Source organism: Salvelinus sp. IW2-2015, linkage group LG37, assembly GCF_002910315.2.
Source record: "Salvelinus sp. IW2-2015 linkage group LG37, ASM291031v2, whole genome shotgun sequence".
Classification (NCBI taxonomy): Eukaryota; Metazoa; Chordata; class Actinopteri; order Salmoniformes; family Salmonidae; genus Salvelinus; species Salvelinus sp. IW2-2015.
In genome coordinates, this window is record NC_036876.1 from 1,732,932 (window position 1) to 1,751,294 (window position 18,363).

Consider the following 18,363-nt stretch of genomic DNA (forward strand, 5'->3'; position numbering starts at 1 on the left):
ATCTCTTTCCCCCTCTTCTTTTGCTCTGAGTAATATGCACTCTGTGGGTGTGTCCAAACTTCACCTGAGCCTGTATTCGCGAAGCAGGAGTGCGGATCTAGGATCAGGTCCCTTATCAAAGTCCATATAATCATATTATGGTCGAAATGCAAAACTGATCTTAGATCAGCAATCCTAGTCAACGGCTTTACGAATACAGGACATGGTAGGAAATTAGTGCTTCTCTAGTCTCCACCTTTACGCACGCCCTACTCAACCCCAATACCACAACATCACAATCACTCCAGAAGCCTAAGCAAAGTTGTCAGAATTGTCACAATTAGGCCTAGGCTATAATGGATTGTAATTTGTTCCTTTATATGAAAACATTACAAAAACTAACCAGATTAAGTCAAGATATACCTGTGTGACACTGCACACTGAAGTAGCCTACGCACGAGTCTGTCATTTCACTCCTTTGCCATCAGTTGGCGCTAAACACAGAATGGAAATATTTGCAAATGTTGTGAAGTCGCAAGAGATATGAGTTTTGGGTCAAGATTCACATGGCATTGACCAACACACTATTATATTATCAGATATGGCCTCCTCTAGAAATAGTCTGCTTGAAAGACAGTTAAATTGCTCAGTCTGGAATTGTTCACTACTCCAGTCACTACTCCCCAGGGCCATAACTTCTGTAAGAATTATATTGGTCAATGGTTTGTGCATTCATATACAGTGTAAATTTAAAATCAACATTGAGTGTAAAATGGAGGAAAGTTGAGGTGATGAAGAAAGAAATTACCTAGGCAGCATCCCCATTCCCAACCCTTCTGTCGCTTACACTTGCATACTCCCAGTCATGATTGAGTGCCAACAATGTCTCCTTCCTCCCGAAGTGTACACTCCCAGTTACAGATTTAACAAAGGTGGAAACTTTCCAGCCAATGCTTACACCAATCCAATGCGTTCAAATACATGAATGCTCAAGTACACTTGGAGAAGTGGAATGCAGCCCAGATTTAAAAAAAACATTGCCCTCTTACCATCTGCAACATTCTGAACAAATCACCAATGAATTTGGAGTAGTTTTGGAAAAGACTGTCTACTGTGACCATCCCCCCCACCATCATCTTTGCAAGTACCCAGTTACTGTGAGCTCCTGCCCAAGTCTAGCACTGCATGTGCCTAAACCATGGCTGTCTGAAAACATTACTAGCAGTCAACCCTTGCTTCCTCCATCCTGGGAAAGAACACAATTTCATACCCCTCGCGTAGTCTCCTCAAACCCAATTGGAGGAAGAGGTCAGAGGGGAGGGACCCCTGGCTTACTCATCCAATGGGTTTTGAGAATGAGACTAGAGAGGACACGAGGAGTATGCAATTGAGATCTTCCCCTGGGTCTCCTCAACTCCATTAGAGGGGAAGACCCAAGATCACTCGTTCAGACCTCCTCCAATAAGATTCATTGCGAAAACAAGGACAGAGGAAGCAAAGATAAATCCTTCTTTAAAAAAAAAAAAATTCAGCTCACGTTAAATGAGAATAAGGCAATGCCACTATACAATCCTGTTAAACGGGAAGGGAGAGATCGGTTTTCTACATGCAACAATAAGGAGCTTGAGGTAAAAAAATAAAAAATAACTTTTATTAAGACATCTTTAAAAACAGATATATTTTTTAACTGGATAAAAAAAAATTGACAAGAAAACAAACACAAAAAAAAGTTAAGTAATCTTAACCAGAATTCTCCCCCAAAAGGCTTGGACTGGCACTGAGCATCATCATCCACGTTGGTGGTTTGTGGCAGTGAGGGGTCTAACAATCATGACGTGGTTGGCGGGGTTGTCTCCAGGACTGAAGAAATTAGGGCTGAAGACAGGGAAGAGTCTTTCATTGGTTGGCACGTGGTGGTATGTGTAGAGGTGAAGACCGAGATTCACGTTGTAGAAAGACAGGCGCCGCTCCAGCCCGTCAAAGTACACACCCACATGTGCCTGTAAAGTATAAAATACATTTATTAATAGTTACTTAATAAAGTAAACTAACTGTATTTGAATAAAATTGCCCCTCCGGAATAAACACATTTGACTTGAATTTAAAGGCGTAGATATGATTCCGGATTTTGCCTCCGTTTCAACTCTTCTCATTATGAAATGCAACAGATCAGGATTTGGGTTTTGGAGGCATGCTTTTATGTGGGCATCTCGAGTGCGCGCACGTTTGTGTGTGTTCGAACGAGGGAAGCGTTTGTACTTTCCCTGCCAAAACCCACAGTCAAATCACCCTTCTAAAAAACTTGAAAGTGTCTAACCAGCTCATGTCTGGAAGTAGACTAGCTAGCAAGCCAGCCAGCCAACTTTTCGCCATTAAGCTTCCGTCAGCTGGTATGCTACCGTGACAGAGTTGGTTTGACTTTGGATAGCCAATCTGTGGGGCTAGTTAGGGATAACTTAGACAATGTAAGTGGAACAATATCTTCATGTTACACACCTTTTAGTTGTCTCATTAAAATGGTTTCAAGATGTATATACACATTTCTATAATGTATAGTTGGTTTGAGGTTAAGTAAAAAAATAAATAGCTATTGACCTTTTAAAATATTGTCCCATGTACATAGTGTAATTTACTGATGGTCTCCAACTAGCCCCATAGGGATATCCACTGTCAAACCAAATTGACCACGGGCATTACGATCGGGTCGTGTTCAGCTGCAGCCAACTTGAGTGATGCCAGCTGTGGGCAGGATTGAAATAAACCCATGGAGAACTTCTACAGTACCCCCTCATTCTGTGATACACATTTTTTCCCCATTTAGCAAATATCAGTTTTGGACTTTATGACCAAAATTATTCTATTAAAAAAAAAAAAAAAAAAATTGAGACTAGAATAAAATGTTTGACTCATATCTATGCCACATATTGAGTGATCAAACATTAGAAATATTCAACTTGTATCTTCAAACATTCATCATGACACTAAAGGCTAGCTCCAAAAGACATGCATGAATCAAAATGAGAGAACCTTTTCCCCAGTTCAAATATTCCAGTGTGAGTGTGCCCTCTCCTGGTGAGGAACATTTAAAGTATAGTTGTATTTATTTATTCATAGAGGTGTATTATACTCGAGAGCACTTTGGGCCAAGTGCCCTCTGTCCAACTGTGCCATCAACATACCATTCTCCTTTGTGTTCCGACAGCCACAGGTGTTGTGTTGGTGGAGGGCCAAAGCTTTCCCCCGTGGTGTACCAGGACCCAGAACCCCTTCTCGGGGGTGAGATCCACCCCTCGTGATGTCATGGAGGATTTAGTTGCCACACCCACGCACCACACACCAGATGCCGTGGAAGTCCAGTCCTCCACCTCCACCTCCCAGTACGCTCGGTGGCTGCTGAACCCCTTGGGGGCGAGGACGCACAGCACCTGGGTGAAGCGCTGAGCAGACAGGGGAAACGTCTGGCCCATCTTGCGCCGGTCCACTCGGATCTCACGTGACGCCTGTTTGAACAGGAGTGATGGGTGGGCTGTGCTGGGGTCAGGAGTCACCTCAACTGAGAGGAGAAGAGAAAGGTAGGGCTAGAGGAACGCAACAATCAATTGTTCCTAATTATAGGTATTTGGCCGGCAGACCCAAGGTTACGTAAGGGTTCATTTTGGGAGGGGGTCTGGGTAGAGGACAACTTTATGATCAGTGGTTGTATTCATTTCAATCCAATAGCAGACACAAATTCCTCTTTTTGCCATATTGTACATTGCTGTTATTTAAAAAAAATTAAATCATTAGCACAGTATGATCCAATTCCAGCTCCAAAGACATTTATTTTTTTAACACTAAAGTAGATTGTGTTAATTTTTACATTGAATCATGTCGAACACCATAGTTTAAAAACCTCTGTGGGTAGTGCTAAAACAATGACTTCATAGCTGAATTCCTCCATTTTATGCACCTTTGCCATTATAGAGAAGTGTATATTTGTCCCTGGTACATAAACAAGTTCAGTAAGGGTTAAGGTCAAAGTATACGATACATGAGGTTTACAGGCAGCACCTTCATTTGGGAAGGACAGGCTCATAGTAAATCGGTGGAACAGAATGGTATAAAACAAACACGTAGTTTCCATCTGGTTGATACCATTTCATTTACTCCATTCTATTATTATGATCAGTCCTCTCTCACCGGCCTTCTGTGATGTGGTTAGCAATCCACCTTCCAGAATCATTCAAAATCTGCTGGGTGGATACGAAATATAAAACACAACATGGGAAGCAGACTCAGGACTACACCTTCCCTCACCTGTGAACTCTTTAACCACGGCAATCTCTGTGGGATAAACAAAAAAAGGTTAAACATTTTTGGGGAAAACATACAACCACAAAATGTTGTGCATCTGGGCCCATTTTCACATTTCAGAGTAGGAGTGCTGAACCAGTTGTTCCACTCTTCATGTATAAACTGACTCTTTGGCTGCGTTTACACAGACAGCCCAATTCTGATCATTTTTCCACTCATTTTACTTTTGACTGATCACATCAGATCTTTTTCAGAGCTGATTGGTCAAATTACCAATTAGTGAAAAAAAGATAAGAATTGGTTTGCCTGTGTAAACGCAGCCTAATTGGTCTTGACTAATCAGATCAGGGGCACATTCCTCTGCCCAGGTGTTGCAGACACATGCCATATCTTACAATGCCTGGATAGCTATTTTAAATATATGCTAATGACATATGTGACCTGTTTCAAGAAGCTAGGCATTAAATATATTTTTTTCTCCAATTTGTTTTGGTAGAACTGCCTTCTGGAACATGGGAAATTTCATGTGCCTTAATAAAACAAACTTGTATGTGATCTGTAAATACAAATACAGTAAAATTATGACCGCAGTTGGTTTGGCCACAGAAACAAAATACAGGAACCATCCCACTAGCCATGATTGGCTGAGATAATGGATGGACTGAAAATTCCGAAATATGCATTTGGAAAGGTCTGCCATGTAGCATACTTCTGTCTATAACATGACCTGCTTAGTATGTGTGGATAATCCCTATTACTGCACTTTAATTAAAAAAATATATATCATGATGTGTTGCATTTCTGACCTGAAGTTAATAGCGCTATAGACAAAGATCAGTGGGAAATGTGATGACTACTTTCTGGAGGACTAACGCGCCATGCTGACTGACAAAAAAAAAAAAAAAAGACAATTAGGAAATACCAGATTTAGGTAAAAACATTTTAATTGAACCAGACGTTGTAGAATATTCCCCCATCACTGTCATCAGAAGAAAAGGTGATCAACAGTGTTGTCACGGAAGAAGTTAAGTGTCTTTAAAAATCGGTGGAATGCCCAGTGGAAGCAGAGATGAGTCCCAAATGTGGCGAGTCGAAAAGAGAACACAGGAGGCTGTTGTACTTATCTCCATACTAATAGCTAGCTAACGTTACGTACGCATGTATGATCTATGTTACAAATAATATTGCATCTAAGTAGGCCACTTGCATTGCCAGCCATAGCCACATTTTTAGCTAGGTAACTAACTTTGAACTTACATGGTTAGCTTTAGCTACCTGCAGATTCATGCATGGTATTAAGAGTTCAGATTACGGTTCATTGTTTAGCTAGCTACATGTCTAAACAAAATATTCCACTATGCAAGTAACCATTTCACTGTACCGTTTATCACATGCACAGGATACAGTAGGTGTAAAGTCAGTGTTTACCAGAGATGGTAATGTGCAGAACATGACCTTGCACCAAAGTCAGATTAGGATATAGGCCAAGACCTGGAGTTTTTCCTTATTATATAGGCCACTACTTTTAGTCTTGAAATGTTTGGTTGTTTACTACATTACTGTATTCTCTCAGTTTAGCACATGTCCTCACATGTGAATCCTTAAAGAGTCTACTTTTATCCAATGTAAAACCTTTATTTATTTTATTTTTTTAAATCACACCATTTGCAATATAGGCCCGAATCCAGGTGGTGGGTCACTCGACTGCTGCCCGACGACAGTCAAGCAACCATTGGTTTATGCATGCAACGCCTGAGCAGGGGAACGTGACCCATATTTTTGCCAATAATTGGAAAACATGTTAGAACTGCCTGTGTAAAAGCAGCCTTTAAGATCTTAAAAGCTGAACTGACTACATCAGACCGAGAGAAAAAAGACCTGGGAGAGCATAGCCATTTGTAGACAAGTAGGCCATCTTAGGTAGTTTGGCCATGGCTTTCATTAAGGTATTCAGAAGGTTTCCCAGTAGGTCTGGGGGGATGTTGATGCTGCATTGTCCTCTGACCCCATCTGGAATAGCAGAAGGGAGAGAGGGAAGAATCTAAAAGGAGAAGGAACAAAAGAGAGAGATGGAATGAATGGGGTTGAACATAGAAGCAAGTTGACCCGCAACAATGCCGTGTTTAGATTCTCCACACTTGTACCCTTCTTGGATTTAAAAGCATTCGATTTTTGTAAGCATTGGCTGTAGGAAGTTTCCAACATAGCTACATCTGTGACTTGGAGTGTAATTCAAGAAAACACTTTGGGAGAAGTGGAAGCGATTCAGGGTGCAGCCAATGGCCATGTTCGAGAGCATCAAAACCATGATGCATAATTAGTCAATTGTGACAATGAGAAGTTATTTATGGATGCAAGGGGATTTGCAGATAAATCACTCTGGACTCAAGTCGGCTGCAATGACTCACATTAAGAAACGCAAAGGAGTCTGAGGAGCCAATCAGCCGCTCCAGCTCGGCACCTCTACTCGTCAGAGCTGTTATGTCATCTTCAAGCACACGTCTCCGACGGGAAGCTGTGCTCTTCATCTCATCCACCCTCCTACAGGCCTCAATGTTGTAGCGATCACAAATCCGCCCCACCTGGCTGACCAGGTCTCGTCGGAACCCATTCACAAACCGGATCTGGCTCTTCGCTACATCCTGCAAGGGGGCAAGTACACCAAACAGATCTAGGAGGTGTTTTCATTGATGTGATAACTTCTGAAAGTTCCAGATAGAAATACAATAGATGGACAATCATTTAATCTCAATCAGCATGTTCTACACAACACATTTCTATCTGAATGTTCCAAAGCATTACACCATCCTGAACACATCCTAAGGCAAAATAGATTCTCTCAGTAGGCACAACAATGGAAGCAGATGCCCTGAAGCAGTGACTAACCCAAGTGCAGTCTTTGTAACCCCATGTGAGGTTTCTTGGAATGTTTTACAATTGAATGCTATGGCAAAAGACTGCACAATTACAACAGGCGTGACTACAGCCAATTCAAATAAAAAAAACTCACCTTGCAGTGATGGAATAAAGAGTTGAATTGCTCTGCTTCTTTCCAAGTGGCCTTCAGCTTCTCCTTTACCTTTGCTTGGGCTTCAGTCAGCTGAGCCTGAAGTGAAGACCATAAGTGTTAGCATTAGTGCTGGGATGGAACAAAAAAAAACACACACGGTCCCCATGGGCATATTCATTAGGCACCAAACTAAATACATTTTTTTTTTAAATGGATGAAACACGTGAGGGACTACTTGAACAATGTTCCGTTCCAAAATGTTTTGATATGGTGTGCCTTAATGAATACAAATAAGGACCAGGATCAAAGGAAATCATAGGGAAACATTTCACATCAGAAACAAGCATTTATTGGACAAGTTCAGCTAGTCCCTCTCGGTTTCAGTCAGTTTGCTTCCGTTTGGTGCCTAATGAATACAACCCTGGATTGAGGAACCATTGCGCCAAAACTAATTCTTACCTTTTGAGCCAAGAACTCTACCTGCATCGACACAACCTGGTGTGCCGGCGCCTGGTGAGTGTCACACACCCCACACAGCATGGTCTTGTCGGTGCGGCAGTAACGCTCCAGGAGCCTCTCATGGTTCAAACACATCCTCTTCTTCAGGTTAGCCAGGGGCCTGACCAGCTGATGCCTGGAGAACCGGGCATTGTGAACCATTTCATGCTCCAGGCAGTACGACGACATACACACCAGGCAGGTCTTGACAGCCTTGGTCATCCCACATCCTAAGCACGCGTCACAGGAGACCTCTCCCGGAGCCACAGCGGGCCTGTCTACGGCCGCACCGCCCCTTCTACTCGCCCCCTTGAAGCTTTCCACAAGGTCTCTCAGGACTATGTTGACCTGGATGGTGGGGGTAGGTGTGAACCTCGTATTGCACACAGAACAGACTGCATAGTCTCCACTGCTGTTCCAGTCATCCTCGAGACAAGGCTTGCAAAAGGTGTGTCCACACGGAATTGTGGCTGGGTTGGTGAAAACACCAAGACAGATAGAGCACAGGAACTGGTCCTCTGACATGGCGTTGTAAGACGCCATCTCTTCAAGCTGGGGACAACCGGTTAGAAAACATCGAAATAAATTTAAGTTGCACATGAATTAGTCTAACGCAGTCCAATTCCGATAACCCCCCCTAATTGGGTCTTTTGACCAATCACATCAGATATTTTTTACAGCTGATACAATCGGTCTAAATATCAATTAATGAAAAGATCAGAATTGGACTGCCTGTCTAAACACGACTAGCCTGTAAATATTGCATTGACAAAAAGTAATGTGAATAGTGAACATGATAAGGTTGGAGACAACCAGAAACTGGCAAGTTGTTCAGCCTATTGTTTACATTCACATCTGTCCCAAAATTATGGTAAGGTAGCAAACATTTTAGTGACTTAAAGTAACTGCCCAGAGAAAATTCCACTTTCAAAAGTGTATATTCTGTTACCTCATATGCAAATAAATGTAAACTTACATTGCCAACGCATAAATTGAAATTAAAAAAAACACTTCAAACTTGTATCTCAAAGACAGTACATTTGTTTTGCCATTTCCTCAGAACATGTCATCTCCCTAAGGAGAATGAGTTGGCCAATCAGCAGCCCAGAGGGGGATGAGCTGGTCAATCGGCAGTCTAGTTGCATTACCATTTATGACGATATATGCCCACACCATTCTATTGTTAGGGGTACGCACACACCACAGGAGGATAGCGGCATCTTAATTGGAGAGGACGGGCTCATGTTAATAGCTTGACTGGAACGGTATCAAATGCCATTCGACCATTCTAGCCATTGTTATGAGCCACCCTTCCCTCCACAGCCTCCAATATTGCTCCTGAGTGGCACAGCGGTCTAAGGCACTGCATCTCAGTGCAAGAGGCATCACTGCAGTCCCTTGTTAGAATCCAGGCTGCATCGCATCCGGCTGTGATTGGGAGTCCCATAGGCCGGCTTACAATTGGTCCAGTGTCATCCGGGTTTGGCCGGGGTAGACCTTATTGTAAATAAGAATTTGTTCTTAACTGACTTGCCTAGTTAAAAGGTTAAATATAAAATACAACTATTCAAACAGAGAATCTGCTTTTTAACCATACCAACCATTTTTTTATTATTATTATATTTAGGTGCAGGAGTTCCACTATATTAAAAGTATAATTTATAAGAGCAACACAAGCCAAAGCTGAACATTTGAGGTGCTGGTACTCAGTTCTGGTGAGCTCCTGCCCATGCCGAGCATTGGTAACGGTGTCTGTTAGCATTTTGTAATGCATGTTTTGACTGGTCTTTGTATAGCCTATAGGCCTAGGTTTTTGGGAGTACCTGTTCAAGCTCAGGCTACACACGCAGACTTCCATTCATGTGTGTTGAAGCTCTTGTTATATGCTCAGCTGAGTGAGTTAGGTCTGATTTTTAGGTTATCCAAATCTTTGTGTGTCCAAGGTAGACTATTTCTACTGTTTTGTATTTTTCAACGGTCATTTTGCATTCATATTTTTGTTACATGCACTCTTATCACTGGGCTGCACTGTAAATAAAACTCGTATTTTTCACCATATGTGTTGTTAGTTCAAGCCCTCCTAACCGCTCGCTTCCGGGTTGGAGCGAGCGGTCGCGGTCGCATTCGCGCTTTGGTCCGCAGGTAGTATAACTTTTCATTACATTTCATTACATTCAATTATAGTACAACGGTTTGATTTGTCTAATCTTAGCAATTTCTTCTTAGCTAGCTACATAGCCGTCTTTGTATCAAAAATAATYGCGTAATTATCGTATTACGTCGTCCTAACGCAGTCTACACTGCTATCTGCCCAGCAGCTAGCCAGCTAGCAAACGTCCACCGTCTACCGAATAGCAGCACTGTAGCAACTATTACACTCAACTGAACGACTTGATTAGTGTAGTGTTAGCTAGCTACATAGTTGTCTTTGCTGTCTTCGTATCCAAGATAATTGTGTAGTTTAGAGTGTGTAGTTTTAGAGTGATTATCTTAATTTACCGAGGTTAGCTAGCCAGCTATTTGTCGTCCTTAACATAGGAGACACTGCTAGCTAGCCAACAGCTAGCCAACGTCTACCGAATAGAACTTCCGACCACTCAACAACCCGGCGCATTCCGCTTCGCTCCACAGGTAGTATCACATTTTCATTTCATTTCATTACAGTACAACGTTTTGATTTGTTTTGATCGTAGCTAGCTACAACACTAGCTACATAGCCGTCTTTGTATCAAGATAATTGTGTAGTCTAGAGCGATTTTCTAGGTTAGCTAGCCAGCTACTGTCGTTCTTTTAACGCAACGTAACGTAATCAACACTGCTAGCTAGCCAGCTAGCCCCCGAATAGCAGCACTGTAGAAACTATTACACTCAACGGAACGACTTGATTAGTGTAGTGTCAACAACGCAGCCACTGCCAGCTAGCCTACAAAGTCAACAACGCAGCCACTGCCAGCTAGCCTACTTCAGCAGTACTGTATCATCTTAATCATTCTAGTCAATAAGATTCTGCTACGTAAGCTTAACTTTCTGAACATTCGAGACGCGTAGTCCACTTGTCATTCCAATCCTCTTTGCATTAGCGTAGTCTCTTCTGTAGCTGTTAACTATGTGTCTGTCTATCCCTGTTCTCTCCTCTCTGCACAGACCTACAAAACGCTCCACACCGCGTGGCCGCGGCCACCCTAATCTGGTGTCCCAGCACGCACGACCCACGTGGAGTTCCAGGTCCGGTAGCCTCTGGAACTGCCGCTGCGGCCAACAAGGCAGAGTTCATCTCAGCCTATGCCTCCCTCCAGTCCTCGACTTCTTGGCACTGACGGAAACATGGATCACCACAGATAACACTGCTACTCCTACTGCTCTCTCTTCATCCCCCACGTGTTCTCGCACACCCCGAGAGCTTCTGGTCAGCGGGGTGGTGGCACGGGATCCTCATCTCTCCCAAGTGGTCATTCTCTCTTTCTCCTTACCCATCTGTCTATCGCCTCCTTTGAATTCCATGCTGTCACAGTTACCAGCCCTTTCAAGCTTAACATCCTTATCATTTATCGCCCTCCAGGTTCCCTCGGAGAGTTCATAATGAGCTTGATGCCTTGATAAGCTCCTTTCCTGAGGACGGCTCACTCTCACAGTTCTGGGCGACTTTAACCTCCCCACGTCTACCTTTGACTCATTCCTCTCTGCCTCCTTCTTTCCACTCCTCTCCTCTTTTGACCTCACCTCTCACCTTCCCCCCTACTCACAAGCAGGCAATACGCTCGACCTCATCTTTACTAGATGCTGTTCTTCCACTAACCTCATTGCAACTCCCCTCCAAGTCTTCGACCACTACCTTGTATCCTTTTCCTCTCGCTCTCATCCAACACTTCCACACTGCCCCTACTCGGATGGTATCGCGCCGTCCCAACCTTCGCTCTCTCTCCCCGCTACCCTCTCCTCTTCCATCCTATCATCTCTTCCTCTGCTCAAACCTTCTCCAACCTATCTCCTGATTCTGCCTCCTCAACCCTCCTCTCCTCCCTTTCTGCATCCTTTGATTCTCTATGTCCCCTATCCTCCAGGCCGGCTCGGTCCTCCCCCCCGCTCCGTGGCTCGACGACTCATTGCGAGCTCACAGAACAGGCTCCGGGCAGCCGAGCGGAAATGGAGGAAAACTCGCCTCCCTGCGGACTTGGCATCCTTTCACTCCCTCCTCTCTACATTTTCCTCTCTTGTCTCTGCTGCTAAAGCCACTTTTTACCACTCTAATTCCAAGCATCTGCTCTAACCCTAGGAAGCTCTTTGCCACCTTCTCCTCCTCCTGAATCCTCCTCCCCCTCCCCCCCTCCTCCCTCTCTGCAGATGACTTCGTCAACCATTTTGAAAAGAAGGTCGACGATCCGATCCTCGTTGCTAAGTCAAACGACACCGCTGGTTCTGCACACTGCCCTACCCTGTGCTCTGACCTCTTTCTCCCTCTCTCTCCAGATGAAATTCGCGTCTTGTGACGGCCGGCCGCCCAACAACCTGCCCGCTTGACCCTATCCCTCCTCTCTCTCCAGACCATTTCCGGAGACCTTCTCCCTTACCTCACCCCGCTCATCAACTCATCCCTGACCGCTGGCTACGTCCCTTCCGTCTTCAAGAGAGCGAGAGTTGCACCCCTTCTGAAAAAACCTACACTCGATCCTCCGATGTCAACAACTACAGACCAGTATCCCTTCTTTCTTTTCTCTCCAAAACTCTTGAACGTGCCGTCCTTGGCCAGCCTCCCGCTATCTCTCTCAGAATGACCTTCTTGATCCTAATCAGTCAGTTTCAGACTAGTCATTCAACTGAGACTGCTCTTCTCTGTATCATGGAGGCGCTCGCACTGCTAAAGCTAACTCTCTCTCCTCTGCTCTCATCCTTCTAGACCTATCGGCTGCCTTCGATACTGTGAACCATCAGATCCTCCTCTCCACCCTCTCCGAGTTGGGCATCTCCGGCGCGCCACGCTTGGATTGCGTCCTACCTGACAGTCGGTCCTACCAGGTGGCGTGGCGAGAATCTGTCTCCTCACCACGTGCTCTCACCACTGGTGTCCCCAGGCTCTGTTCTAGGCCCTCTCCTATTCTCGCTATAACCAAGTCACTTGGCTCTGTCATAACCTCACATGGTCTCTCTATCATTGCTATGCAGACGACACACAACTAATCTTCTCCTTTCCCCCTTCTGATGACCAGGTGGCGAATCGCATCTCTGCATGTCTGGCAGACATATCAGTGTGGATGACGGATCACCACCTCAAGCTGAACCTCGGCAAGACGGAGCTGCTCTTTCCTCCCGGGGAAGGACTGCCCGTTCCATGATCTCGCCATCACGGTTGACAACTCCATTGTGTCCTCTCCCAGAGCGCTAAGAACCTTGGCGTGATCCTGGACAACACCCTTGTTCTCACATAACATCAAGGCGTGGCCCGTTCCTGTAGGTTCATGCTCTACACATCGCAGAGTACGACCCTGCCTCACACAGGAAGCGGCGCAGGTCCTAATCCAGGCACTTGTCATCTCCCGTCTGGATTACTGCAACTCGCTGTTGGCTGGGCTCCCTGGCTGTGCCATTAAACCCCTACAACTCATCCAGAACGCCGCAGCCCGTCTGGTGTTCAACCTTCCAAGTTCTCTCACGTCACCCGCTCCTCCGCTCTCTCCACTGGCTTCCAGTTGAAGCTCGCATCCGCTACAAGACCATGGTGCTTGCTACGGAGCTGTGAGGGGAACGGCACCTCAGTACCTCCAGGCTCTGATCAGGCCCTACACCCAAACAAGGGCACTGCGTTCATCCACCTCTGGCCTGCTCGCCTCCTACCACTGAGGAAGTACAGTTCCCGCTCAGCCCAGTCAAAACTGTTCGCTGCTCTGGCCCCCCAATGGTGGAACAAACTCCCTCACGACGCCAGGACAGCGGAGTCAATCACCACCTTCCGGAGACACCTGAAACCCCACCTTCTTTAGACATTACCTAGGATAGGATAAAGTAATCCTTCTCACCCCCCCCCCTTAAAAGATTTAGATGCACTATTGTAAAGTGGCTGTTCCACTGGATGTCATAAGGTGAATGCACCAATTTGTAAGTCGCTCTGGATAAGAGCGTCTGCTAAATGACTTAAATGTAAATGTAGATCCTATTCGCTTAAAGTAACTGCCCAGTGTTTCCAGATTTAAATTAAATAATGACCTGTAGCTACTTACAATAGGATTGAAATAGTTGTCCTTCCAATAAACAGTACCAGCACCCAACATGAGTAAAGGCACCTATTTCAGTCCAAGTCAAGCACTGTTCGTTACACATTGAAGACAACATGAATAATGATTGCGGCAGTCACTGACTTAAGCCTGAGTGAATATATCGAATTTTACAATTATTCAGTAACTGCATAAACCACTGCATTTTACCAGAGTCACCAAGACAGGTGATGCACGCACCCTCAAAACATGAGACAGGAACACAAACACAGGTTGGCAACAATAATGTATATACACGCTGGCTTGCTCATGCCATGTATTGGCTATTGAGGTTTTGAAGCCACAGTAAGGCCATATTGGCACTCCCCGATAGGAGCAGTCCTCCATAGGAATTAATTAAAATTCTAACATATTTCAATGAAAGGTTAAGGACAAAATTTAATTTGTCGTCATGGGGACAGTAACATTAGTAATCTCCAATTTTACCCATTTGTTAATTTTGTTTAGCTCACAATTTAATTTAAAAAGTATTTATTACAGTGTCTTAGAATTAATGTGGCAAAAATGAATGTAGACATTAACAAATGCTTTTCTATACCTTCCAAAATGTTTTTATAATGGTGGGTGAATACCAATATGGAGGTGCAGCGGCTTAAACACAGCGCCCCCAACAGTCATCTAGTGTGTGTGTGTGTGTGTATATATATATATATATATATATATATATATATATATATATATATATATATATCATTGCCAACCAGTTTATATATATATATAAATAAACTGGTTGGCAATGAAATGTAACTTTGTAAACGATTGATAAACAATTGTTGCAATAAATGGTTACAATATTCGTTTTTTTATAGGGGGTAGATCAGCTTTAATATTGCAGATATGTTTTGGCCTCCATCAATGTAATTGTCTGCATCATTTCCAATCCACACACGCTCCCTCTGGCGCTCGACGTCACCGGTCCACTAATCACCGGACCTGGCATCTATATTACACAAACCGAATCATCATTCGCTCTCTGATTACCACCTAATGACTAATAACAACTGAGGGATAAATAAAGGGGGAGTAGTCATTAGGTGGTGTTGTGGTTTCATCTCACGTTCAGTATGCTTTATGTTTGTTCTTTTGTATCGTTTCATTATTAAACTCACATTCTGCACCTGCTTCCTGACTCCCGGCGTATATGTTACACGCACACACATTTTTTTCAATATATTTTCCACTAATCCTACCACCACTACCCTAATTGGAGTAAACAGACAGTGTTTTACAAAAAAATTGATTGTGCTGTATGTTGTAATCTACCTCAGAAACAAACTATAGGCTATGCGTGCAAGTGCTACAAACTTCAGATTGTCAAGAGTTCAATTTATATGTCTGACAGTGGCAAGGGAATCATTCTGCTTTCGTAACCAAGTGGGAGTTTACAACACACGTTAAGAATTAAATACACTTGAAAGGCCCTCCAACTGGATATTACTAGTGGGAAACTAGTCTTTCATCCTGAGCTCCCACATGCTGATGTCACCAATTTAGGAAATTACATTTAACTGCATTTTCAGTAGCTAAATGCAACATGTTTAAAAGCAATATATTAATATGTTTTATGCCAACTTGTTTACAAGCATGATAGCTGTACTTTTAGTTTATGGAGCTTGGTGGCAATTTGCCAGTCTGTTTCTCAACGAGTTCAAATAACGTGAATGCATCCAACTAGTAGTTGACACTTCACAAAATGGTATATTCCCACCTCCCATATCGTTACAAACACAGCGTTAGACTAAAATGCCTTATGAATTCCACTTGGGGATGGTGCAGCATAGTTCACATTTGACAAACGCTCATAACAAGAGCTTCCAAGTACAGGTTGTCATAAATAGAAGTTGATAGTATAGCCTGAATTTACACTCCCAAAACAGGCTAAACCATTCTCCTCAATAGGTTTTAGGCTACACAGAGACCAGTCGAGACGCACATGACAAAATGAAAATAGACACCGTTAAACATGTAAAACCACATAAATAATGTAAGCATGAACGAATAACAATAATCTGAAACTGAATAAACCAATGCATTTTACCAGAGGAAGAGGCAAAGCGAGAGGAAAATCTGTCCACGAAAATAAACCCATGAGGTAAATAATGTTTGTATGGAGGTCAATAAGAGTGTCGAATTTGGAAAACAAAACATTTTATTGCTAATTTGCGACGCAAGATATATTTGATGGAATCGAAGTTTCACAGTGGCTCGGTGGTTACATATGCACTGATAAGTGGACGCTTGTGGAATTTCAAAAATTAAAAGATCAGAGTTTCCCGTTGTCATAGAGAGACTCATGGACATCATTTTTTTTTAAATGGCAATAATATTTAACCCATATAAAAGTCAGTTAAGAACAAATTCTTATTGACAATGACGGCCTACTTGTAAAGTCCCCCCCAGTCAAACCCTCCCCTAACCCCGACGACTCTGGGCCTATTGTGCACTGCCCTATGGGACTCCCGATCTTAGCCGGATGTGATACAGCCCAGGATCAAACCCAGGTCTGTCGTGACACCTACTAGCACTGCCTTAGACCACTGCGCCACTCAGGAGCACAAAGGACTTCCACCATTTTAAAGTAGGCAACTGATGATATTCATACAAGTTAGGAACAATCAGCCAATTAAGAAAGAAAAGGACGATTTTAAAGTGGAGACAAGCCTCATTGGCACTGTCCATGTTATCACAGATCCTTTAATGGCAGAGATACAAAGATGAGTCCTCTATCTCTATGACCCATTGGTCACATGCTTCTGCCCCATTGGCAAGAATAGCCCCACCTGATCGCACGTTCTCCTGCCTTCCATCTTTGAGAACATGCATTTCCATTAAAGCATTCACTCGACCATCTTGTCAAAATATGACAATTTTTGATTTTACCAGCGTCACCGACATAATAGATGGTGACGTGTGCTCGCACCCGTAAAACTGTGACCACAAACACAGGTGGACCAACGATTGTTGCAATAAATGGTTACAATGTTACACCAAAATTTTTGTAAAGTCCTTATGTTGTAATCTAACAAATATAGGCTGTACATGGACGCAAGTGCTTAAAGGTTGTCAAGAGTTCCATTTGTTTGACTCAGTTGGTGGGAAATTAAGGGCCTTGTGAATGCCATGTGGGGATGGTGCGGCATAGACCACATTTGACAAAGGTATTCCTTTGAAACTCACCTGTCTATGTATGCAGAACACAGCTCACAAGGAAACAATTATCTTCCACTTCTGGGGGGAAAACACAATCTGATGAATTTCATTGATTGAGTTCAGGTGGCATTTTGAAGACTGGTAAACTCCTCCCTCTTTCATGAAAAAAACCACGTCCCTGGAAGTTTTTAGTATGGGTATGTGCTCAGCAACCATTGGTCTCACCGTACAGGACACAGAATGAAAACTTTGTAACGCTTTGTCCCGGGCTGCGTTCAGTACGTTTTTAAATTAAACAGAAACAGTGCTGACCTGAATGACCAATTGAAAATCGGGGAGTGTTTGGATTGTGGGTTGGGGAAAGCCGTTAACATGGCCACTTCCGTTTAAATACGCCACTCATTGCTTCACCCACCGAACGGGAGAAAACATACCTAAAAGTCTGTTCAAGAATGTACAAAAAACATTTTGGGGGAAACGTGTCATTCAGTGCAAATAGTTCCTCAACGTAGCAAACGTTCAAGCGAACTGAACGCACCTCCTGTTCAGAGATAACACTACACTGAAGAGGCATACAACCACAGGTAAGGACTCTAATGTAAAAAAAGGGGGAAAAAAGGATTGTATTGATCATTTAAAATGGTAGGAGACAACATCACATACATTAAAAGGGCAATATGCAGTTGTTATATCCATTTTTGGACTTAAATTAATAAATTAATCATACAGTATATACCTGTTGATTCTTGAAAAATATAACCTATGACTCATGAACTTAGTTCAACAGTACCTGATCAGAACCCAAAATACAAGCTTGTTTTAGTCCAATGTTTGTCAACAAAGTAAATGTGAACACACTGTATACCCTTAAAACATGGTTAAAACTATACAATTTTGATATCATAGATAGACAGAGTTATGGACGAAAGGACTGACTATCAGTTTGAGAGTGATTACATTTCTCCAGCACAATCCCTCAGCTTTTTTACCGAAACAGTGGTGGGGAGTATGTTGTGTTACTGTTTCAACCACTAACTGCCCCTTTAAACCTTATCAAGGATAAAACACCATAAACCCCAAAGGTGTGTTTCCATTGTGGTCCTCTGTGTCAACAAGATGGTAAGATTGACACGGAGTATGCTGTACTCTCAATGTTTGTCTAAATGC

The 18,363-nt window shown here is 43.3% G+C and overlaps 1 protein-coding gene across 1 annotated transcript; it reads right to left on the reverse strand.

Moving 5' to 3' along the window:
- Window positions 1-1,608: 1,608 nt before the first annotated feature.
- LOC111960025 (E3 ubiquitin-protein ligase TRIM39-like) lies at window positions 1,609-17,352 on the reverse strand. Its single transcript, XM_023981893.2, has 8 exons — window positions 17,224-17,352; window positions 7,742-8,332; window positions 7,283-7,378; window positions 6,681-6,914; window positions 6,151-6,313; window positions 4,276-4,302; window positions 3,159-3,532; window positions 1,609-1,979 (listed from the first exon to the last, which is right to left on the reverse strand). Exons 2-8 carry the CDS (start codon window positions 8,321-8,323, stop codon window positions 1,767-1,769), a joined length of 1,689 nt encoding a protein of 562 aa, XP_023837661.1. The 5' UTR covers window positions 8,324-8,332; window positions 17,224-17,352; the 3' UTR covers window positions 1,609-1,766.
- Between the last annotated feature and the right edge of the window lie 1,011 nt (window positions 17,353-18,363).

Coding starts and splice junctions, on each gene's coding strand:
- LOC111960025 (XM_023981893.2), bottom strand. CDS start 8,323: ATGGCGTCTTACAACGCCATGTCAGAGGACCAGTTCCTGTGCTCTATC. Junction 7,379..7,741: donor TAGAGTTCTTGGCTCAAAAG/GTAAGAATTAGT, acceptor TCTTCACTTCAG/GCTCAGCTGACTGAAGCCCA. Junction 4,303..6,150: donor AAATGGCTATGCTCTCCCAG/GTCTTTTTTCTC, acceptor TTTATCCCACAG/AGATTGCCGTGGTTAAAGAG.